The sequence below is a fragment of the Strix uralensis genome, chromosome 10, assembly GCF_047716275.1.
Source record: "Strix uralensis isolate ZFMK-TIS-50842 chromosome 10, bStrUra1, whole genome shotgun sequence".
NCBI lineage: Eukaryota > Metazoa > Chordata > Aves > Strigiformes > Strigidae > Strix > Strix uralensis.
Window position 1 is genome coordinate 24,098,967 of NC_133981.1, and position 24,305 is coordinate 24,123,271.

The 24,305-nt window shown below is 59.8% G+C and overlaps 1 protein-coding gene across 1 annotated transcript in view; it reads right to left on the minus strand.

Moving 5' to 3' along the window:
• The window catches only part of LOC141947550 (uncharacterized), a 491,575-nt gene that overhangs the window by 451,563 nt on the left and 15,707 nt on the right, over window positions 1-24,305 (minus strand). The window contains exon 9 of the mRNA XM_074878719.1: window positions 10,195-10,239. Coding sequence (XP_074734820.1) covers window positions 10,195-10,239 — 45 coding nt within the window. The remainder of the gene's footprint in view (window positions 1-10,194; window positions 10,240-24,305) is intronic.

Consider the following 24,305-nt stretch of genomic DNA (forward strand, 5'->3'; position numbering starts at 1 on the left):
ACCCTTTTCTCCTCCACCACTGCCGCACCTGGGTACAGCACAGCACCAGTGCAAATGTCACAGAACCCGCTAGTGCACTGAGGATGCAGAACCTCTGCACACCCAAGCGAAGGAAAAAACCTGTGATGCTCTGGAGAAGGGAATCCGTTCTCTCCCCGACCACACCTGGAGGAGCAATTCAGGACGTTAGTCCCTCCGGTGCACCACCAGTAAGCTTGCGGCACCCTCCCGCCCTTTGGGACAGGTTGTCCCTCTAAACAAAACTCCGGCAGCCAGGAGGAGAGCACGGGCGGGGGAGCGCAGCTGCCTGGCCAGTCACTGCTTCAAGGGACACGGACAAAAACCATCCCTGCAGCGGGTAGAGCCACCCACCCCCGACTCTCCCTGCCCTGGGGCCAGCTCCAACCCCCCGAGGGGACAGAGTCGGGCCTTTTCAAGAGACACTCGAGCCTTGCTCTCCCCTTTGATCTCTGCCCCAGCACGGGCACCGCCCGCAGCCACTGTCAGGTTTCAGGACACGTCTCCCACTTGGGGACCCCAGCGGAATCTCAGTACCTGAGTCTGCTCTTCTTGTCTTTTCTCGTCTGGGCTTTGAGATCACTGCCAAAAAGAAAGATGAGAGGTAAAGCCTGGCTGAGGCACAGAGGAGCAACTTGCATTGCACACGGAAAGACGACGAAAAGGTACATGCTCCCTCCTCCCACTGACTTACCTGTGGGACTGCTCTCAGGCTCCGGGACAGGAAGAGTTGAAGATGTCGGGAAACCGTCGACCTTGAGAGGATCTGATGGGAAATTGCACCTGAATAAGCTCTTGCCACCTTGTCAGTGTTTACTCTTTCAAGGAAAGGGACATTGAGAACTTACCTCTGGGATGCCCCAAGGGCTCCAAACCAACATCCAGCCGAGAAGCTGGATAACCGCTGCCCCCAGCCTCATCTAGAAGCAAGCAGAGATGAGAATCATTGCCCCTGCATGCTGGGATCCACTTCTGCCTTAGGCAAATGCAGGCACGGCAAGGGGCTCGCGTAACCACGTGGGGGGCAGACAAAGGTGGAGGCTGTCAAAGCCGCAGAGGGGCCTGGTGAGCTCTTGGCTGGCACCCGGCAGCTCTCCACAAACTCCTTCCGGGCCATGTGCAACGTCCCTCGAGGAGCAGATGGACCAATGTACGGCTCCTGGGGGCTTTCGTACAGGGAGAGCTCTCGCACACAGAGACAAAGCCCTCGCTGAAGCACTGGAGGGAAAAAGCCACCATCCACGCTTCTCGGGGAGAAGAGCCCGCTGGCCCGTGAAAGGCTGCGCCAGTGGCCGCTGGCTTACCTGCTCCCCGCGGTCGCCACGGAGCAGCCCGGGCAGCCCTGGCGTGCAGGGCCACCAGGAGGAGGAGGATGAGGAGGAGGTGGCGGGTGAGGGCCATGGCTCCCTGCACTCGTACCATACTGCTGCTGCTGTCGCTGCAGTGGGGGCAGGGACTGAGTGGTCAGTATTTATAGCCAGCGTGCCCCCACGGGGCTCTGTGACCTCACAGCCCTGCTCTGATGTCACGGCCCCACTGTGACCTCACGGCCGGGCGAGGCTGCGTGGGGATGGCTCTCGGGGTGCTCGAGGAGAGCCGCCGGAGCGATGCCGGGGGAGCTGCCCCCCAGGGAGGGGAGCTCGTCCCCTCGGGCAGCTCTGTCCTGTTTTCCGGGCACTGTCACGGGGCGGCGAGGAGCTCACAGCCCCCCAGAGCAGCAGGACAGCACAGCCAAGGGCTGCCTGACCTCCTCGGGTGCCCCATCTGCAGAGCGGGCGGGCAGGGGGGGCAAGTGCCGGGCGTCAAACGGCCTCGGGGGGGTCCCAGGGCGAGGAGGGCCTAGTCCCGGGAGGGGTGGGGGGTGTCCCAGTCCCGGGGGAAGGGCCCCGGCCGGGGAATCCCGCGCCCGCCCCTGGCCCGGGCGACGCGGGCGCCAGACCCTGGCGGGGCGTGTCCTGGGTGACCGGGCGGGGCCCGCAGCGGCCGCTCCTGCGGTTGGACGGGGCGTCCGGGGGCGGTGGCGTGGCCTGCCCGTAGCCGGGGCCCCGGCGGGGTCGAGGTCTCGCAGAGGAGCGGCGCCGGGCCTCGTCGGGGGCGGGGCCAGCGCTGGCCGCTCCTGCGCTCTTCTGCCCCGCCCCGGCCCCGTTTTCCCGCGCCGGGGCAAAGAGGGGCTGGGAGACCCCGGCGGGGCGCGGGGCGTGACACCAGGTAGTAACGAAGCGGCTTTATTGCCGCGGGGCGGTGAGCACAGTGCCTGCCGGGGGGGGGGGGGACACCCACGCATTTGGGGGGCCCCCGGAGCTGGGCAGGGGGACTGTGCCTCCCCTGAGGTGACACGGGGGGGATTGCGGGGAGTGGCGGGACACGGCGAGAAGACTGGGGGAGACCGGGAGAAACCTGGGGGGCCCCGAGGGGATGAAGCTGGAGCGGGGGACCCCCAGCAAGATTTTGGGGACCCCAAGGGGACCCAGCAGCACTGGAGGAAGATGGGGGCACCCCAGCAGGGACTCAGGGGGACCTCCAGGGACTTTGGGGACCCCAGGGGGACTCCAAGGGACAGTAGGGAGCCCGAAGGGGAACACGTGGGATCAGGGGGACGCTGGGTCCCAGCGGGGCAGCACATGGGGGACCCCAGGGGGGCCCCGCGACACATTGGGGACCCCGGGGTGACTGGTGGGGACCCCGAGAGGAATGGGCAGGACCAGGGAGACCACAGGGCACAGCAGGGTGACCCGGGGGAAGCCAGCAGGACACTCTGGGGGTGACCCAGGGGGATACTGGGAACCCCGGAGGTGCCAGAGAGCATTTGGGGGACCCTGGGCTGACCCGAGAGGACATGTGGGGGGATCCAGGGCTGACGCAGGGGGACACTGGGGATCACGGGGGCACAGGGGACAACGGGACAGGTTGGGGGGGCTTTGTTAGCCCTAACGAGGCCGGGGGAGGGGCTTGAGGGGCATCCCTGTCACCGCTGCCACCCCCATCTCCCCCGCACGCACTGCATGGTGGCCCGCTTGGATGCCGTCCCCTGCCGCCTGGCTGCCGACCCTGTGAAGAATATGGTGGTGATTCGTGTTAAAATACGATGACTTTGTTAAGAGTTTACCATGTACATAAGTTAAAGGAGATTGGTCCTAGTTTTATGGTTAAAAGGGGTTTGGAGGTTTTTTTCCTCAGTGACAGATGCTAAGCAGGTGGAAAATTGCTGGCGGGACCCCTGTCAGAAGACCCCAGCAACACCGGATTGCGCAGGTGAAATATGATTGGAGGAATCCCTGCCAGGAGCCCCGGCAACACCAGAAAGCCCGGGAAAGTTTGAGGGACCCCGCTGCGCATGTGAAGATGGGACTATGAAAGAGAGTGACGCAGCACCACCCGGTGCTCGTCGGTGTGGAGCGGGAAGCCCCCCGTGCCCCCTGGCGTGTCAGATTTTTTTTACTTGTTCTTATTGCAAATAAATTTATAAAAGATATTTTCGGCTCTGCCTCGGCATTTATAACACACACAAACCCCCCCCCCCCCCTTCACGTGTTCTCCATCCCCAGGTTCCTCCGCGAGGCTCCCCAAGCTCCCACGTCCCCTCCCCGCCACCGGACAGGCTGCACCCACTTCCATCGTATCCCGCCGGACGCCTGAGTCCCTTGGGGGGGGCAGGTGGTCCCCGAGTCCCCTCGCAGGCACCTGCTATTGGCTGTGCGTGCTGGCTCAGGCCTCGAGGCCCAAGAAGAATTGAGGGGGGGCCCGGACACACCCTCCCCCCCCAACAATAAAAGGCTCCGATGAATTTCCACTTGAGCCAGCAGAACACGATGATCCCGTTCACGTGTTTCTTCTTGCGGGGTTGTCTCTGTCTCCCCGTGCCCGCTGTCCCCGCGGTGTCCCCCCCATCCCACGGCCACCCTGGGGGTCACGGGGCTGCCATTGGCCGCTGCCCCCTGCGGTGCCACTGCTGGGACCTGCAAGGACACTCGTGTCCCCTGGGGGGGGTGGGTGCGTGTGGCATTGGGAGGGGGTAACACTGGGGGGGGTGACGGTCCCCACCCGCGGGCTGACAGAGGCGTCTGCAAAGCGGGCTGGGGGGGGCGCAGACACACTGTCTGGCACCCGCGGGGCGGCGTGGCCTGCACGTAGCACTGCCCTTCCTGCACCAGCACTCGGGGAGAAAGCGACAGCACCAATAGCTCAGAGACACAAAAACCCGTCCTCGTCCTCCCTTCCACGGGCCGGCAGAGCCAGTGCCACAGACGGGGCTCAGTCACCGCTTTTTAGACCCATCTGTCTTTGAAAACGGCATCTCCTCTTTGAATTCTCCCACCGGCTCCCCATTTCACTGCGTCCCCCTCGAGCCCCTCATTCACACACTCCCCAATGTTTTTTTTACAAAGCCCCATCTGCCTTCTGGTCTGCTCTTCAGTCTCACAATGCCATTTCAGTAACTCCTCCTGATACCGTAAAAGTCGGTCAGAGAAGAACTCTCTAAAACTCCGAAGTCAGAGTGTTAGAAAGCAGGCATTCTTTATTTCAGTGCTGGGTGCATGGGGGATCTCTCCACCAAACATGCACACCTTAAGCCAGTGAAACCCCGACTTAAATGCAGGTATCTCATACATATCCACGGGGTCTTACAATACAAACATACATATTCATAATGATGTGTAAATAGTCCTAGAATTTTCTGTATTAACAGTCTCTTCCGTCTTGTCTGAGACGTGATGTGTATCCTTGAGATTGATGTCATCCGCTTACCAACATTGTCATGCTTTCCTCCATCTTATCGAAACGTGATCTGATGCGCATCCTTGAGCGGTGCCATCTTCCTTGGTTCTCGGTTTGATGTGTGATGCATATCCTTGAATGGGGAGTCATCCTTTGGGTTGCGAATCACAGGTGCCCCTCGTCTGCAGGGGGGGCTGCAGGTGTCCTCCATCTCCGGGTATGCAGATGTCCTCCATCTCCAGGTGTCAGAGGCCCCAGTCCTTTGTCCTTGTTTTACAATTCAGAAATGCCTTGCTTTTACAGCTCAGAGATGCCTTGCTTTTACAGCTTAAAGGAATTTTAGTTTAAAGTACAATTTAAGTTTACTATAGCTAACTATTTTACAGTTATGCTTCACTTTCTTAATATACCTATATCACTCCCGTTCCACCAGCAAAGCCATCGCCCACTGCGTCCCACACAGACGCGGGCCTTCAGCATTCGGGCGCGAAAACCACTTGCTGAGCTAAGGCACAAATCAGAGTTCCCTCCCTCCCTCCCTCCCATAGAACATCTCCTCGGTGAGTGCCCCAACTCTGAGCTGTTAATAAAGCCCGCCTAGAGATACCCACAGGCTGGTGAAGTTCTTTAACACCACCATGCTGCAAAAGTAGCAGCAGCTTACAAGGCAAGAAAAAACCCAACATTTCTAAACAAATTCCACCTAGTTCATAAGAAATCTGAAGCAGCCAGGAAGGTACAAGCGACTCCTTTGGGATGATCCTAACAGACTAACACCATCCCTGGACGTTTGACAGAAGACCAGAGAACTGCATCTTGATTCCCATAGTAGGCTGTGAATTTGCAGATTTTCAGGAGAGGCTTAGGATACACGAGATAAAACGGCTTAGCAGGAAGAGAGTAAGGGCATATTTTGATCCTTACTGCGAGTGTAACATAGCCCTGGCCTAACTGGCTCTTTGTCTTTTGTTCACCTAGGTACAACACGAGTTTTGAGTGCCAAAGCTTTTCCCACGTCTTCCACGTCTGTTAACGTTCACGAAGTAGATGCAGAAACGTGCTACGATCTATTACGGGCTGTGGGCTTGCAAATTCGAACCGCTGTTCTCTGCAAAGAACACGCGGTACAGGCACTCTGCCATCCCCAGTACTCCCAGTAACACACGCGCAGAGCACAAACATTCCCGTAGAAGACCTTGCGCCCAGCGTCCTCACTAGGTAAGTGGCCTTGCTGGGAGGCCCGTAAGAGCTGGTGGAAAAAGCTGCCACCTCACTACTCTTTCATCTTCACCCAAAGGGATCTTGTGTTGGAACAGTTCCCCGCTCTCCAAGTAGGTGCCTTATTCTTGGAGGGAAAGACACGCAGACATCACCTGGAGACGCTCGTGTCCCGCTCAGCGCCGTCAAGCCTCTACTCTGCTCCCGCCCGGCTGATCCGCAGGGGATCCCACTTCCCACAAGTGCTGCCGTCTCTCACGTGACTCCACTGATGCGCTGACCCTGGCAAAGCCGCAGCCCAGCTTTATTCCCAGCTCCCCCGGTGAAAGGCCTCGCGACATACCGGAGGCCCTTCCATTCTCCGTGCGTGAGGAGCAAGTAGGCTACATGTCGCCCGAAAAAAACACGCAGAGCCCAACACTTTACAGCGTTTCTTTCTCGTGCTTGCCCAGATCCCCCTGGATGGCGTCCCGTCCCTCAGGCGTGTCAACGACACCACTCGGCTTGGTGTCATCTTAAATCGCTTAGCGCAGGTGACTACGCTGGAAAGACCGCAGCAAGTTTGAAGTCACGCTGTAGATAACGCCTTGGGTAAGTTCAGGCTGTTTAACGCCCGAGCGTTGCTGTGAACGGAACGTGTCACACGTGACAACAGGAGCCACGCCGGTAAGTAACTGCTCTGGTGAACCCCCCCGGCAGCTGGGGATGCTGATACCTGCTCGGAGAACCAAGGAAGAGGAAGCGCTGTTCCCTAAATACTGTTTAATTAAGCTAAAGAAACAGTATTGTTTTTGAAGGTTCATCTTAATTTGCTTGAAAATTCGATCACGGATAAAAATGGACCGATTTCTCTGATGAAGCACCATATGTTTTTGTCGGAAGCCATTTCGAAGGGAGTTTGTGAGGGAGGGCGGTCACCCGTCTGTCATCCGCCGCGTCTCACGCCCATTGGGTGTGGGGCCGCACGGCACCGCCCCCCCGCGGGACTCTCTCTCCTCAGCGGGAAAATGGTGTCCGCCCCCTCGGGCATTTCTGCCGAGGCGCCGTCGGGCGCAGCCCCAAAATGGCGGCACGGGCGGGCGGCCCCAGTGCTGCCGGACACAGATCGGTCCCGCACTGCGCCAAAGGGTGGGAGCGTGGCCCCAGGCACCAGCACTGGGGGAGATGGAGAACTTGCCCCAGGTGTGTGGAGGCGCTGCCTGGTCGGCACAGCAGCAGTGGTGATTTCTGTGCCGCTTGCGCTGCTGCTGTGCTGTGTCTGGATGGGGGAGGGAGGCCATGGCTGTCGGCTGCCACTGCCGCCGCCTCCTCCTGGTGGCCCTGCACGCCGGGGCTGCCCGGGCTGCTCCGTGGCGACCGCGGGGAGCAGGTAAGCCAGCGGCCACTGGCGCAGCCTTTCACGGGCCAGCGGGCTCTTCTCCCCGAGAAGCGTGGATGGTGGCTTTTCCCCTCCAGTGCTTCAGCGAGGGCTTTGTCTCCGTGTGCGAGAGCTCTCCCTGTACGAAAGCCCCCAGGAGCCGTACGTTGGTCCATCTGCTCCTCGAGGGACGTTGCACATGGCCCGGAAGGAGTTTGTGGAGAGCTGCCGGGTGCCAGCCAAGAGCTCACCAGGCCCCTCTGCGGCTTTGACAGCCTCCACCTTTGTCTGCCCCCGACGTGGTTACGCGAGCCCCTTGCCGTGCCTGCAGTTGCCTAAGGCAGAAGTGGATCCCAGCATGCAGGGGCAATGATTCTCATCTCTGCTTGCTTCTAGATGAGGCTGGGGGCAGCGGTTATCCAGCTTCTCGGCTGGATGTTGGTTTGGAGCCCTTGGGGCATCCCAGAGGTAAGTTCTCAATGTCCCTTTCCTTGAAAGAGTAAACGCTGACAAGGTGGCAAGAGCTTATTCAGGTGCAATTTCCCATCAGATCCTCTCAAGGTCGACGGTTTCCCGACATCTTCAACTCTTCCTGTCCCGGAGCCTGAGAGCAGTCCCACAGGTAAGTCAGTGGGAGGAGGGAGCATCTACCTTTTCGTCGTCTTTCCGTGTGCAGTGCAAGTTGCTCCTTCTGTGGCCGATGCGCGCAGACGTGCAGAAGAGCGGAGGAGGAGAGGGCTGGGCTCAGTGATGTGCCGCAGGGCTATGCTGTCACTACTACAGCTTGCTAACTGTCTAGAGATGAAATCTATTGAGACTCGAGCAATTTGTAAAATTCTGAACTTGAGGCATCATCTGCTTTTAAGTAACATTTTTGGATGACTGTGGAGAGTACGGGGAATGCTCTGCCAGCCCCATGCCTGGCTCCTGCCTGGTGACGCCATGGACGGACACCGTGGGCATCCACGGCTGCGCCCGGGCCTGGAGCTCAGCCGGTGCTGGCGCCTCGGGGGGTTTGCCGTTGGTACCACCGCGACACTTGTGCGACGGCTCTGTCCCTCTTTGTCTGAGGACAAAGGGCTGAACCCCGAAGCTGTTGGTGGCGGGATTCTGTCACCAAACCACCGACCCCTGCCCTGGCGGGGCCACCTTCAGTCCCTGTCAGAGGGCCAGATCAGCGGGGGTGGGGGCCGGGGGCTGCTGGGTGGGGTGCTGAAGCGCTAAGGCTTGGACAACCGGCCCAAGCCAGAGTTGACCTATAGGTGGGTACTAAGTTATAACCACCTACCTATTCTGATGTAAAGAGTGGAAGTATTGAAGCCTGAACAACAGGCCCTGAGCCAAATGGATAAAGTAACAGGGCCTTGGGCACCATTGTCTGGCACTGTGGCCTGATGTGAGACCTTGCGCTTCATCCAGTTAGATAAGCAGAGAGGCTCCCTTAGCTTCTCCCTTGAGCCCTGGCCAGGCTCTGGGGGAATCTAATGTGAGATTGAAACCAGATATTTCTGCTTAAAACAAAGGTGCCAGTTATTCTGGCTTGCTGATTTTTGGGTATATAAGGCTGGACCCGCTCACAGCGACTTTGGGTGCCTCAGCTACGGGTGGACGCACCGCGTAGGATTTCCCACTTGCCGGGAAAGGCTCAACAAATCCTCGATGCAACCGGGGCTGCCCAGCGCCTGCGGGTCTGGATGATGGGAACGTACGCAAGTGGTGATGGATCTTTCTTAATCACTATTCTCTCAGGCAGTAATGATTTGATGCATCACCCTGTATGTTCCTATTTGTTTGAGTGCACTGTTCTGTCTTTTCTTACTGTATGTTTTCCGTATTATTCTGTTATATTATTGAGTTATGTCTAGTAAAATACGCCTGCTCTTTTCACTCTGGTGTGAAAACTACTTTAATTAGTATCCCTAATCGCCAAAACAGGTGCGCAGTGTCACAGCAGCTCGGGAATGGTGGACGGGGCACGGGAATGGCGGGGACAGTGGGGTGCTGGGTGGGTTGTGCAGTGTCATGGCAGCCGGGGACAGGTTGGGGGTGCAGTGGGGACAGTGGGGAGGGTGGGCGCGCTGGGCTTCCCGGCATCTGCATTGGGTGTTGGTCCCAGCTCAGGGGTACCAGGGCGGCTGGTCCGGCTGTGGCAGGTGCAAGGGGGGGCCGCCGGTTTCGAGCCACTGTCCGGAGTCTGCCGCGGTGCGCCTGTGGAGAGAGGAGGCGGCTGAGGCCCTCGGCTGGAGGAGGCACAGGGGAACTCTCTTCCCCAGCGCGGCCCACAAGCAGCTATCCAAGAAGCAGCGGGGTGAGGGGTGAAAATCAACTCACCCTTTTCTCCTCCACCACTGCCGCACCTGGGTACAGCACAGCACCAGTGCAAATGTCACAGAACCCGCTAGTGCACTGAGGATGCAGAACCTCTGCACACCCAAGCGAAGGAAAAAACCTGTGATGCTCTGGAGAAGGGAATCCGTTCTCTCCCCGACCACACCTGGAGGAGCAATTCAGGACGTTAGTCCCTCCGGTGCACCACCAGTAAGCTTGCGGCACCCTCCCGCCCTTTGGGACAGGTTGTCCCTCTAAACAAAACTCCGGCAGCCAGGAGGAGAGCACGGGCGGGGGAGCGCAGCTGCCTGGCCAGTCACTGCTTCAAGGGACACGGACAAAAACCATCCCTGCAGCGGGTAGAGCCACCCACCCCCGACTCTCCCTGCCCTGGGGCCAGCTCCAACCCCCCGAGGGGACAGAGTCGGGCCTTTTCAAGAGACACTCGAGCCTTGCTCTCCCCTTTGATCTCTGCCCCAGCACGGGCACCGCCCGCAGCCACTGTCAGGTTTCAGGACACGTCTCCCACTTGGGGACCCCAGCGGGAATCTCAGTACCTGAGTCTGCTCTGCTTGTCTTTTCTCGTCTGGGCTTTGAGATCACTGCCAAAAAGAAGAGATGAGAGGTAAAGCCTGGCTGAGGCACAGAGGAGCAACTTGCATTGCACACGGAAAGACGACGAAAAGGTACATGCTCCCTCCTCCCACTGACTTACCTGTGGGACTGCTCTCAGGCTCCGGGACAGGAAGAGTTGAAGATGTCGGGAAACCGTCGACCTTGAGAGGATCTGATGGGAAATTGCACCTGAATAAGCTCTTGCCACCTTGTCAGTGTTTACTCTTTCAAGGAAAGGGACATTGAGAACTTACCTCTGGGATGCCCCAAGGGCTCCAAACCAACATCCAGCCGAGAAGCTGGATAACCGCTGCCCCCAGCCTCATCTAGAAGCAAGCAGAGATGAGAATCATTGCCCCTGCATGCTGGGATCCACTTCTGCCTTAGGCAAATGCAGGCACGGCAAGGGGCTCGCGTAACCACGTGGGGGGCAGACAAAGGTGGAGGCTGTCAAAGCCGCAGAGGGGCCTGGTGAGCTCTTGGCTGGCACCCGGCAGCTCTCCACAAACTCCTTCCGGGCCATGTGCAACGTCCCTCGAGGAGCAGATGGACCAATGTACGGCTCCTGGGGGCTTTTGTACAGGGAGAGCTCTCGCACACAGAGACAAAGCCCTCGCTGAAGCACTGGAGGGAAAAAGCCACCATCCACGCTTCTCGGGGAGAAGAGCCCGCTGGCCCGTGAAAGGCTGCGCCAGTGGCCGCTGGCTTACCTGCTCCCCGCGGTCGCCACGGAGCAGCCCGGGCAGCCCTGGCGTGCAGGGCCACCAGGAGGAGGAGGATGAGGAGGAGGTGGCGGGTGAGGGCCATGGCTCCCTGCACTCGTACCATACTGCTGCTGCTGTCGCTGCAGTGGGGGCAGGGACTGAGCGGTCAGTATTTATAGCCAGCGTGCCCCCACGGGGCTCTGTGACCTCACAGCCCTGCTCTGATGTCACGGCCCCACTGTGACCTCACGGCCGGGCGAGGCTGCGTGGGGATGGCTCTCGGGGTGCTCGAGGAGAGCCGCCGGAGCGATGCCGGGGGAGCTGCCCCCCAGGGAGGGGAGCTCGTCCCCTCGGGCAGCTCTGTCCTGTTTTCCGGGCACTGTCACGGGGCGGCGAGGAGCTCACAGCCCCCCAGAGCAGCAGGACAGCACAGCCAAGGGCTGCCTGACCTCCTCGGGTGCCCCATCTGCAGAGCGGGCGGGCAGGGGGGGCAAGTGCCGGGCGTCAAACGGCCTCGGGGGGGTCCCAGGGCGAGGAGGGCCTAGTCCCGGGAGGGGTGGGGGGTGTCCCAGTCCCGGGGGAAGGGCCCCGGCCGGGGAATCCCGCGCCCGCCCCTGGCCCGGGCGACGCGGGCGCCAGACCCTGGCGGGGCGTGTCCTGGGTGACCGGGCGGGGCCCGCAGCGGCCGCTCCTGCGGTTGGACGGGGCGTCCGGGGGCGGTGGCGTGGCCTGCCCGTAGCCGGGGCCCCGGCGGGGTCGAGGTCTCGCAGAGGAGCGGCGCCGGGCCTCGTCGGGGGCGGGGCCAGCGCTGGCCGCTCCTGCGCTCTTCTGCCCCGCCCCGGCCCCGTTTTCCCGCGCCGGGGCAAAGAGGGGCTGGGAGACCCCGGCGGGGCGCGGGGCGTGACACCAGGTAGTAACGAAGCGGCTTTATTGCCGCGGGGCGGTGAGCACAGTGCCTGCCGGGGGGGGGGGGACACCCACGCATTTGGGGGGCCCCCGGAGCTGGGCAGGGGGACTGTGCCTCCCCTGAGGTGACACGGGGGGGATTGCGGGGAGCGGCGGGACACGGCGAGAAGACTGGGGGAGACCGGGAGAAACCTGGGGGGCCCCGAGGGGATGAAGCTGGAGCGGGGGACCCCCAGCAAGATTTTGGGGACCCCAAGGGGACCCAGCAGCACTGGAGGAAGATGGGGGCACCCCAGCAGGGACTCAGGGGGACCTCCAGGGACTTTGGGGACCCCAGGGGGACTCCAAGGGACAGTAGGGAGCCCGAAGGGGAACACGTGGGATCAGGGGGACGCTGGGTCCCAGCGGGGCAGCACATGGGGGACCCCAGGGGGGCCCCGCGACACATTGGGGATCCCGGGGTGACTGGTGGGGACCCCGAGAGGAATGGGCAGGACCAGGGAGACCACAGGGCACAGCAGGGTGACCCGGGGGAAGCCAGCAGGACACTCTGGGGGTGACCCAGGGGGATACTGGGAACCCCGGAGGTGCCAGAGAGCATTTGGGGGACCCTGGGCTGACCCGAGAGGACATGTGGGGGGATCCAGGGCTGACGCAGGGGGACACTGGGGATCACGGGGGCACAGGGGACAACGGGACAGGTTGGGGGGGCTTTGTTAGCCCTAACGAGGCCGGGGGAGGGGCTTGAGGGGCATCCCTGTCACCGCTGCCACCCCCATCTCCCCCGCACGCACTGCATGGTGGCCCGCTTGGATGCCGTCCCCTGCCGCCTGGCTGCCGACCCTGTGAAGAATATGGTGGTGATTCGTGTTAAAATACGATGACTTTGTTAAGAGTTTACCATGTACATAAGTTAAAGGAGATTGGTCCTAGTTTTATGGTTAAAAGGGGTTTGGAGGTTTTTTTCCTCAGTGACAGATGCTAAGCAGGTGGAAAATTGCTGGCGGGACCCCTGTCAGAAGACCCCAGCAACACCGGATTGCGCAGGTGAAATATGATTGGAGGAATCCCTGCCAGGAGCCCCGGCAACACCAGAAAGCCCGGGAAAGTTTGAGGGACCCCGCTGCGCATGTGAAGATGGGACTATGAAAGAGAGTGACGCAGCACCACCCGGTGCTCGTCGGTGTGGAGCGGGAAGCCCCCCGTGCCCCCCGGCGTGTCAGATTTTTTTTACTTGTTCTTATTGCAAATAAATTTATAAAAGATATTTTCGGCTCTGCCTCGGCATTTATAACACACACAACCCCCCCCCCCCCCCCTTCACGTGTTCTCCATCCCCAGGTTCCTCCGCGAGGCTCCCCAAGCTCCCACGTCCCCTCCCCGCCACCGGACAGGCTGCACCCACTTCCATCGTATCCCGCCGGACGCCTGAGTCCCTTGGGGGGGGCAGGTGGTCCCCGAGTCCCCTCGCAGGCACCTGCTATTGGCTGTGCGTGCTGGCTCAGGCCTCGAGGCCCAAGAAGAATTGAGGGGGGGCCCGGACACACCCTCCCCCCCCAACAATAAAAGGCTCCGATGAATTTCCACTTGAGCCAGCAGAACACGATGATCCCGTTCACGTGTTTCTTCTTGCGGGGTTGTCTCTGTCTCCCCGTGCCCGCTGTCCCCGCGGTGTCCCCCCCATCCCACGGCCACCCTGGGGGTCACGGGGCTGCCATTGGCCGCTGCCCCCTGCGGTGCCACTGCTGGGACCTGCAAGGACACTCGTGTCCCCTGGGGGGGGTGGGTGCGTGTGGCATTGGGAGGGGGTAACACTGGGGGGGGTGACGGTCCCCACCCGCGGGCTGACAGAGGCGTCTGCAAAGCGGGCTGGGGGGGGCGCAGACACACTGTCTGGCACCCGCGGGGCGGCGTGGCCTGCACGTAGCACTGCCCTTCCTGCACCAGCACTCGGGGAGAAAGCGACAGCACCAATAGCTCAGAGACACAAAAACCCGTCCTCGTCCTCCCTTCCACGGGCCGGCAGAGCCAGTGCCACAGACGGGGCTCAGTCACCACTTTTTAGACCCATCTGTCTTTGAAAACGGCATCTCCTCTTTGAATTCTCCCACCGGCTCCCCATTTCACTGCGTCCCCCTCGAGCCCCTCATTCACACACTCCCCAATGTTTTTTTTACAAAGCCCCATCTGCCTTCTGGTCTGCTCTTCAGTCTCACAATGCCATTTCAGTAACTCCTCCTGATACCGTAAAAGTCGGTCAGAGAAGAACTCTCTAAAACTCCGAAGTCAGAGTGTTAGAAAGCAGGCATTCTTTATTTCAGTGCTGGGTGCATGGGGGATCTCTCCACCAAACATGCACACCTTAAGCCAGTGAAACCCCGACTTAAATGCAGGTATCTCATACATATCCACGGGGTCTTACAATACAAACATACATATTCATAATGATGTGTAAATAGTCCTAGAATTTTCTGTATTAACAGTCTCTTCCGTCTTGTCTGAGACGTGATGTGTATCCTTGAGATTGATGTCATCCGCTTACCAACATTGTCATGCTTTCCTCCATCTTATCGAAACGTGATCTGATGCGCATCCTTGAGCGGTGCCATCTTCCTTGGTTCTCGGTTTGATGTGTGATGCATATCCTTGAATGGGGAGTCATCCTTTGGGTTGCGAATCACAGGTGCCCCTCGTCTGCAGGGGGGGCTGCAGATGTCCTCCATCTCCGGGTATGCAGATGTCCTCCATCTCCAGGTGTCAGAGGCCCCAGTCCTTTGTCCTTGTTTTACAATTCAGAAATGCCTTGCTTTTACAGCTCAGAGATGCCTTGCTTTTACAGCTTAAAGGAATTTTAGTTTAAAGTACAATTTAAGTTTACTATAGCTAACTATTTTACAGTTATGCTTCACTTTCTTAATATACCTATATCACTCCCGTTCCACCAGCAAAGCCATCGCCCACTGTGTCCCACACAGACGCGGGCCTTCAGCATTCGGGCGCGAAAACCACTTGCTGAGCTAAGGCACAAATCAGAGTTCCCTCCCTCCCTCCCTCCCATAGAACATCTCCTCGGTGAGTGCCCCAACTCTGAGCTGTTAATAAAGCCCGCCTAGAGATACCCACAGGCTGGTGAAGTTCTTTAACACCACCATGCTGCAAAAGTAGCAGCAGCTTACAAGGCAAGAAAAAACCCAACATTTCTAAACAAATTCCACCTAGTTCATAAGAAATCTGAAGCAGCCAGGAAGGTACAAGCGACTCCTTTGGGATGATCCTAACAGACTAACACCATCCCTGGACGTTTGACAGAAGACCAGAGAACTGCATCTTGATTCCCATAGTAGGCTGTGAATTTGCAGATTTTCAGGAGAGGCTTAGGATACACGAGATAAAACGGCTTAGCAGGAAGAGAGTAAGGGCATATTTTGATCCTTACTGCGAGTCTAACATAGCCCTGGCCTAACTGGCTCTTTGTCTTTTGTTCACCTAGGTACAACACGAGTTTTGAGTGCCAAAGCTTTTCCCACGTCTTCCACGTCTGTTAACGTTCACGAAGTAGATGCAGAAACGTGCTACGATCTATTACGGGCTGTGGGCTTGCAAATTCGAACCGCTGTTCTCTGCAAAGAACACGCGGTACAGGCACTCTGCCATCCCCAGTACTCCCAGTAACACACGCGCAGAGCACAAACATTCCCGTAGAAGACCTTGCGCCCAGCGTCCTCACTAGGTAAGTGGCCTTGCTGGGAGGCCCGTAAGAGCTGGTGGAAAAAGCTGCCACCTCACTACTCTTTCATCTTCACCCAAAGGGATCTTGTGTTGGAACAGTTCCCCGCTCTCCAAGTAGGTGCCTTATTCTTGGAGGGAAAGACACGCAGACATCACCTGGAGACGCTCGTGTCCCGCTCAGCGCCGTCAAGCCTCTACTCTGCTCCCGCCCGGCTGATCCGCAGGGGATCCCACTTCCCACAAGTGCTGCCGTCTCTCACGTGACTCCACTGATGCGCTGACCCTGGCAAAGCCGCAGCCCAGCTTTATTCCCAGCTCCCCCGGTGAAAGGCCTCGCGACATACCGGAGGCCCTTCCATTCTCCGTGCGTGAGGAGCAAGTAGGCTACATGTCGCCCGAAAAAAACACGCAGAGCCCAACACTTTACAGCGTTTCTTTCTCGTGCTTGCCCAGATCCCCCTGGATGGCGTCCCGTCCCTCAGGCGTGTCAACGACACCACTCGGCTTGGTGTCATCTTAAATCGCTTAGCGCAGGTGACTACGCTGGAAAGACCGCAGCAAGTTTGAAGTCACGCTGTAGATAACGCCTTGGGTAAGTTCAGGCTGTTTAACGCCCGAGCGTTGCTGTGAACGGAACGTGTCACACGTGACAACAGGAGCCACGCCGGTAAGTAACTGCTCTGGTGAACCCCCCCGGCAGCTGGGGATGCTGATACCTGCTCGGAGAACCAAGGAAGAGGAAGCGCTGTTCCCTAAATACTGTTTAATTAAGCTAAAGAAACAGTATTGTTTTTGAAGGTTCATCTTAATTTGCTTGAAAATTCGATCACGGATAAAAATGGACCGATTTCTCTGATGAAGCACCATATGTTTTTGTCGGAAGCCATTTCGAAGGGAGTTTGTGAGGGAGGGCGGTCACCCGTCTGTCATCCGCCGCGTCTCACGCCCATTGGGTGTGGGGCCGCACGGCACCGCCCCCCCGCGGGACTCTCTCTCCTCAGCGGGAAAATGGTGTCCGCCCCCTCGGGCATTTCTGCCGAGGCGCCGTCGGGCGCAGCCCCAAAATGGCGGCACGGGCGGGCGGCCCCAGTGCTGCCGGACACAGATCGGTCCCGCACTGCGCCAAAGGGTGGGAGCGTGGCCCCAGGCACCAGCACTGGGGGAGATGGAGAACTTGCCCCAGGTGTGTGGAGGCGCTGCCTGGTCGGCACAGCAGCAGTGGTGATTTCTGTGCCGCTTGCGCTGCTGCTGTGCTGTGTCTGGATGGGGGAGGGAGGCCATGGCTGTCGGCTGCCACTGCCGCCGCCTCCTCCTGGTGGCCCTGCACGCCGGGGCTGCCCGGGCTGCTCCGTGGCGACCGCGGGGAGCAGGTAAGCCAGCGGCCACTGGCGCAGCCTTTCACGGGCCAGCGGGCTCTTCTCCCCGAGAAGCGTGGATGGTGGCTTTTCCCCTCCAGTGCTTCAGCGAGGGCTTTGTCTCCGTGTGCGAGAGCTCTCCCTGTACGAAAGCCCCCAGGAGCCGTACGTTGGTCCATCTGCTCCTCGAGGGACGTTGCACATGGCCCGGAAGGAGTTTGTGGAGAGCTGCCGGGTGCCAGCCAAGAGCTCACCAGGCCCCTCTGCGGCTTTGACAGCCTCCACCTTTGTCTGCCCCCGACGTGGTTACGCGAGCCCCTTGCCGTGCCTGCAGTTGCCTAAGGCAGAAGTGGATCCCAGCATGCAGGGGCAATGATTCTCATCTCTGCTTGCTTCTAGATGAGGCTGGGGGCAGCGGTTATCCAGCTTCTCGGCTGGATGTTGGTTTGGAGCCCTTGGGGCATCCCAGAGGTAAGTTCTCAATGTCCCTTTCCTTGAAAGAGTAAACGCTGACAAGGTGGCAAGAGCTTATTCAGGTGCAATTTCCCATCAGATCCTCTCAAGGTCGACGGTTTCCCGACATCTTCAACTCTTCCTGTCCCGGAGCCTGAGAGCAGTCCCACAGGTAAGTCAGTGGGAGGAGGGAGCATCTACCTTTTCGTCGTCTTTCCGTGTGCAGTGCAAGTTGCTCCTTCTGTGGCCGATGCGCGCAGACGTGCAGAAGAGCGGAGGAGGAGAGGGCTGGGCTCAGTGATGTGCCGCAGGGCTATGCTGTCACTACTACAGCTTGCTAACTGTCTAGAGATGAAATCTATTGAGACTCGAGCAATTTGTAAAATTCTGAACTTGAGGCATCATCTGCTTTTAAGTAACATTTTTGGATGACTGTGGAGAGTACGGGGAATGCTCTGCCAGCCCCATGCCTGGCTCCTGCCTGGTGACGCCACGGACGGACACCGTGGGCATCCACGGCTGCGCCCGGGCCTGGAGCTCAGCCGGTGCTGGCGCCTCGGGGGGTTTGCCGTTGGTACCACCGCGACACTTGTGTGACGGCTCTGTCCCTCTTTGTCTGAGGACAAAGGGCTGAACCCCGAAGCTGTTGGTGGCGGGATTCTGTCACCAAACCACCGACCCCTGCCCTGGCGGGGCCACCTTCAGTCCCTGTCAGAGGGCCAGATCAGCGGGGGTGGGGGCCGGGGGCTGCTGGGTGGGGTGCTGAAGCGCTAAGGCTTGGACAACCGGCCCAAGCCAGAGTTGACCTATAGGTGGGTACTAAGTTATAACCACCTACCTATTCTGATGTAAAGAGTGGAAGTATTGAAGCCTGAACAACAGGCCCTGAGCCAAATGGATAAAGTAACAGGGCCTTGGGCACCATTGTCTGGCACTGTGGCCTGATGTGAGACCTTGCGCTTCATCCAGTTAGATAAGCAGAGAGGCTCCCTTAGCTTCTCCCTTGAGCCCTGGCCAGGCTCTGGGGGAATCTAATGTGAGATTGAAACCAGATATTTCTGCTTAAAACAAAGGTGCCAGTTATTCTGGCTTGCTGATTTTTGGGTATATAAGGCTGGACCCGCTCACAGCGACTTTGGGTGCCTCAGCTACGGGTGGACGCACCGCGTAGGATTTCCCACTTGCCGGGAAAGGCTCAACAAATCCTCGATGCAACCGGGGCTGCCCAGCGCCTGCGGGTCTGGATGATGGGAACGTACGCAAGTGGTGATGGATCTTTCTTAATCACTATTCTCTCAGGTAGTAATGATTTGATGCATCACCCTGTATGTTCCTATTTGTTTGAGTGCACTGTTCTGTCTTTTCTTACTGTATGTTTTCCGTATTATTCTGTTATATTATTGAGTTATGTCTAGTAAAATACGCCTGCTCTTTTCACTCTGGTGTGAAAACTACTTTAATTAGTATCCCTAATCGCCAAAACAGGTGCGCAGTGTCACAGCAGCTCGGGAATGGTGGACGGGGCACGGGAATGGCGGGGACAGTGGGGTGCTGGGTGGGTTGTGCAGTGTCATGGCAGCCGGGGACAGGTTGGGGGTGCAGTGGGGACAGTGGGGAGGGTGGGCGCGCTGGGCTTCCCGGCATCTGCATTGGGTGTTGGTCCCAGCTCAGGGGTACCAGGGCGGCTGGTCCGGCTGTGGCAGGTGCAAGGGGGGGCCGCCGGTTTCGAGCCACTGTCCGGAGTCTGCCGCGGTGCGCCTGTGGAGAGAGGAGGCGGCTGAGGCCCTCGGCTGGAGGAGGCACAGGGGAACTCTCTTCCCCAGCGCGGCCCACAAGCAGCTATCCAAGAAGCAGCGGGGTGAGGGGTGAAAATCAACTCACCCTTTTCTCCTCCACCACTGCCGCACCTGGGTACAGCACAGCACCAGTGCAAATGTCACAGAACCCGCTAGTGCACTGAGGATGCAGAACCTCTGCACACCCAAGCGAAGGAAAAAACCTGTGATGCTCTGGAGAAGGGAATCCGTTCTCTCCCCGACCACACCTGGAGGAGCAATTCAGGACGTTAGTCCCTCCGGTGCACCACCAGTAAGCTTGCGGCACCCTCCCGCCCTTTGGGACAGGTTGTCCCTCTAAACAAAACTCCGGCAGCCAGGAGGAGAGCACGGGCGGGGGAGCGCAGCTGCCTGGCCAGTCACTGCTTCAAGGGACACGGACAAAAACCATCCCTGCAGCGGGTAGAGCCACCCACCCCCGACTCTCCCTGCCCTGGGGCCAGCTCCAACCCCCCGAGGGGACAGAGTCGGGCCTTTTCAAGAGACACTCGAGCCTTGCTCTCCCCTTTGATCTCTGCCCCAGCACGGGCACCGCCCGCAGCCACTGTCAGGTTTCAGGACACGTCTCCCACTTGGGGACCCCAGCGGGAATCTCAGTACCTGAGTCTGCTCTTCTTGTCTTTTCTCGTCTGGGCTTTGAGATCACTGCCAAAAAGAAGAGATGAGAGGTAAAGCCTGGCTGAGGCACAGAGGAGCAACTTGCATTGCACACGGAAAGACGACGAAAAGGTACATGCTCCCTCCTCCCACTGACTTACCTGTGGGACTGCTCTCAGGCTCCGGGACAGGAAGAGTTGAAGATGTCGGGAAACCGTCGACCTTGAGAGGATCTGATGGGAAATTGCACCTGAATAAGCTCTTGCCACCTTGTCAGTGTTTACTCTTTCAAGGAAAGGGACATTGAGAACTTACCTCTGGGATGCCCCAAGGGCTCCAAACCAACATCCAGCCGAGAAGCTGGATAACCGCTGCCCCCAGCCTCATCTAGAAGCAAGCAGAGATGAGAATCATTGCCCCTGCATGCTGGGATCCACTTCTGCCTTAGGCAAATGCAGGCACGGCAAGGGGCTCGCGTAACCACGTGGGGGGCAGACAAAGGTGGAGGCTGTCAAAGCCGCAGAGGGGCCTGGTGAGCTCTTGGCTGGCACCCGGCAGCTCTCCACAAACTCCTTCCGGGCCATGTGCAACGTCCCTCGAGGAGCAGATGGACCAATGTACGGCTCCTGGGGGCTTTCGTACAGGGAGAGCTCTCGCACACGGAGACAAAGCCCTCGCTGAAGCACTGGAGGGGAAAAGCCACCATCCACGCTTCTCGGGGAGAAGAGCCCGCTGGCCCGTGAAAGGCTGCGCCAGTGGCCGCTGGCTTACCTGCTCCCCGCGGTCGCCACGGAGCAGCCCGGGCAGCCCTGGCGTGCAGGGCCACCAGGAGGAGGAGGATGAGGAGGAGGTGGCGGGTGAGGGCCATGGCTCCCTGCACTCGTACCATACTGCTGCTGCTGTCGCTGCAGTGGGGGCAGGGACTGAGCGGTCAGTATTTATAGCCAGCGTGCCCCCACGGGGCTCTGTGACCTCACAGCCCTGCTCTGATGTCACGGCCCCACTGTGACCTCACGGCCGGGCGAGGCTGCGTGGGGATGGCTCTCGGGGTGCTCGAGGAGAGCCGCCGGAGCGATGCCGGGGGAGCTGCCCCCCAGGGAGGGGAGCTCGTCCCCTCGGGCAGCTCTGTCCTGTTTTCCGGGCACTGTCACGGGGCGGCGAGGAGCTCACAGCCCCCCAGAGCAGCAGGACAGCACAGCCAAGGGCTGCCTGACCTCCTCGGGTGCCCCATCTGCAGAGCGGGCGGGCAGGGGGGGCAAGTGCCGGGCGTCAAACGGCCTCGGGGGGGTCCCAGGGCGAGGAGGGCCTAGTCCCGGGAGGGGTGGGGGGTGTCCCAGTCCCGGGGGAAGGGCCCCGGCCGGGGAATCCCGCGCCCGCCCCTGGCCCGGGCGACGCGGGCGCCAGACCCTGGCGGGGCGTGTCCTGGGTGACCGGGCGGGGCCCGCAGCGGCCGCTCCTGCGGTTGGACGGGGCGTCCGGGGGCGGTGGCGTGGCCTGCCCGTAGCCGGGGCCCCGGCGGGGTCGAGGTCTCGCAGAGGAGCGGCGCCGGGCCTCGTCGGGGGCGGGGCCAGCGCTGGCCGCTCCTGCGCTCTTCTGCCCCGCCCCGGCCCCGTTTTCCCGCGCCGGGGCAAAGAGGGGCTGGGAGACCCCGGCGGGGCGCGGGGCGTGACACCAGGTAGTAACGAAGCGGCTTTATTGCCGCGGGGCGGTGAGCACAGTGCCTGCCGGGGGGGGGGGGGACACCCACGCATTTGGGGGGCCCCCGGAGCTGGGCAGGGGGACTGTGCCTCCCCTGAGGTGACACGGGGGGGATTGCGGGGAGCGGCGGGACACGGCGAGAAGACTGGGGGAGACCGGGAGAAACCTGGGGGGCCCCGAGGGGATGAAGCTGGAGCGGGGGACCCCCAGCAAGATTTTGGGGACCCCAAGGGGACCCAGCAGCACTGGAGGAAGATGGGGGCACCCCAGCAGGGACTCAGGGGGACCTCCAGGGACTTTGGGGACCCCAGGGGGACTCCAAGGGACAGTAGGGAGCCCGAAGGGGAACACGTGGGATCAGGGGGACGCTGGGTCCCAGCGGGGCAGCACATGGGGGACCCCAGGGGGGCCCCGCGACACATTGGGGACCCCGGGGTGACTGGTGGGGACCCCGAGAGGAATGGGCAGGACCAGGGAGACCACAGGGCACAGCAGGGTGACCCGGGGGAAGCCAGCAGGACACTCTGGGGGTGACCCAGGGGGATACTGGGAACCCCGGAGGTGCCAGAGAGCATTTGGGGGACCCTGGGCTGACCCGAGAGGACATGTGGGGGGATCCAGGGCTGACGCAGGGGGACACTGGGGATCACGGGGGCACAGGGGACAACGGGACAGGTTGGGGGGGCTTTGTTAGCCCTAACGAGGCCGGGGGAGGGGCTTGAGGGGCATCCCTGTCACCGCTGCCACCCCCATCTCCCCCGCACGCACTGCATGGTGGCCCGCTTGGATGCCGTCCCCTGCCGCCTGGCTGCCGACCCTGTGAAGAATATGGTGGTGATTCGTGTTAAAATACGATGACTTTGTTAAGAGTTTACCATGTACATAAGTTAAAGGAGATTGGTCCTAGTTTTATGGTTAAAAGGGGTTTGGAGGTTTTTTTCCTCAGTGACAGATGCTAAGCAGGTGGAAAATTGCTGGCGGGACCCCTGTCAGAAGACCCCAGCAACACCGGATTGCGCAGGTGAAATATGATTGGAGGAATCCCTGCCAGGAGCCCCGGCAACACCAGAAAGCCCGGGAAAGTTTGAGGGACCCCGCTGCGCATGTGAAGATGGGACTATGAAAGAGAGTGACGCAGCACCACCCGGTGCTCGTCGGTGTGGAGCGGGAAGCCCCCCGTGCCCCCTGGCGTGTCAGATTTTTTTTACTTGTTCTTATTGCAAATAAATTTATAAAAGATATTTTCGGCTCTGCCTCGGCATTTATAACACACACAAACCCCCCCCCCCCCCCTTCACGTGTTCTCCATCCCCAGGTTCCTCCGCGAGGCTCCCCAAGCTCCCACGTCCCCTCCCCGCCACCGGACAGGCTGCACCCACTTCCATCGTATCCCGCCGGACGCCTGAGTCCCTTGGGGGGGGCAGGTGGTCCCCGAGTCCCCTCGCAGGCACCTGCTATTGGCTGTGCGTGCTGGCTCAGGCCTCGAGGCCCAAGAAGAATTGAGGGGGGGCCCGGACACACCCTCCCCCCCCAACAATAAAAGGCTCCGATGAATTTCCACTTGAGCCAGCAGAACACGATGATCCCGTTCACGTGTTTCTTCTTGCGGGGTTGTCTCTGTCTCCCCGTGCCCGCTGTCCCCGCGGTGTCCCCCCCATCCCACGGCCACCCTGGGGGTCACGGGGCTGCCATTGGCCGCTGCCCCCTGCGGTGCCACTGCTGGGACCTGCAAGGACACTCGTGTCCCCTGGGGGGGGTGGGTGCGTGTGGCATTGGGAGGGGGTAACACTGGGGGGGGTGACGGTCCCCACCCGCGGGCTGACAGAGGCGTCTGCAAAGCGGGCTGGGGGGGGCGCAGACACACTGTCTGGCACCCGCGGGGCGGCGTGGCCTGCACGTAGCACTGCCCTTCCTACACCAGCACTCGGGGAGAAAGCGACAGCACCAATAGCTCAGAGACACAAAAACCCGTCCTCGTCCTCCCTTCCACGGGCCGGCAGAGCCAGTGCCACAGACGGGGCTCAGTCACCGCTTTTTAGACCCATCTGTCTTTGAAAACGGCATCTCCTCTTTGAATTCTCCCACCGGCTCCCCATTTCACTGCGTCCCCCTCGAGCCCCTCATTCACACACTCCCCAATGTTTTTTTTACAAAGCCCCATCTGCCTTCTGGTCTGCTCTTCAGTCTCACAATGCCATTTCAGTAACTCCTCCTGATACCGTAAAAGTCGGTCAGAGAAGAACTCTCTAAAACTCCGAAGTCAGAGTGTTAGAAAGCAGGCATTCTTTATTTCAGTGCTGGGTGCATGGGGGATCTCTCCACCAAACATGCACACCTTAAGCCAGTGAAACCCCGACTTAAATGCAGGTATCTCATACATATCCACGGGGTCTTACAATACAAACATACATATTCATAATGATGTGTAAATAGTCCTAGAATTTTCTGTATTAACAGTCTCTTCCGTCTTGTCTGAGACGTGATGTGTATCCTTGAGATTGATGTCATCCGCTTACCAACATTGTCATGCTTTCCTCCATCTTATCGAAACGTGATCTGATGCGCATCCTTGAGCGGTGCCATCTTCCTTGGTTCTCGGTTTGATGTGTGATGCATATCCTTGAATGGGGAGTCATCCTTTGGGTTGCGAATCACAGGTGCCCCTCGTCTGCAGGGGGGGCTGCAGATGTCCTCCATCTCCGGGTATGCAGATGTCCTCCATCTCCAGGTGTCAGAGGCCCCAGTCCTTTGTCCTTGTTTTACAATTCAGAAATGC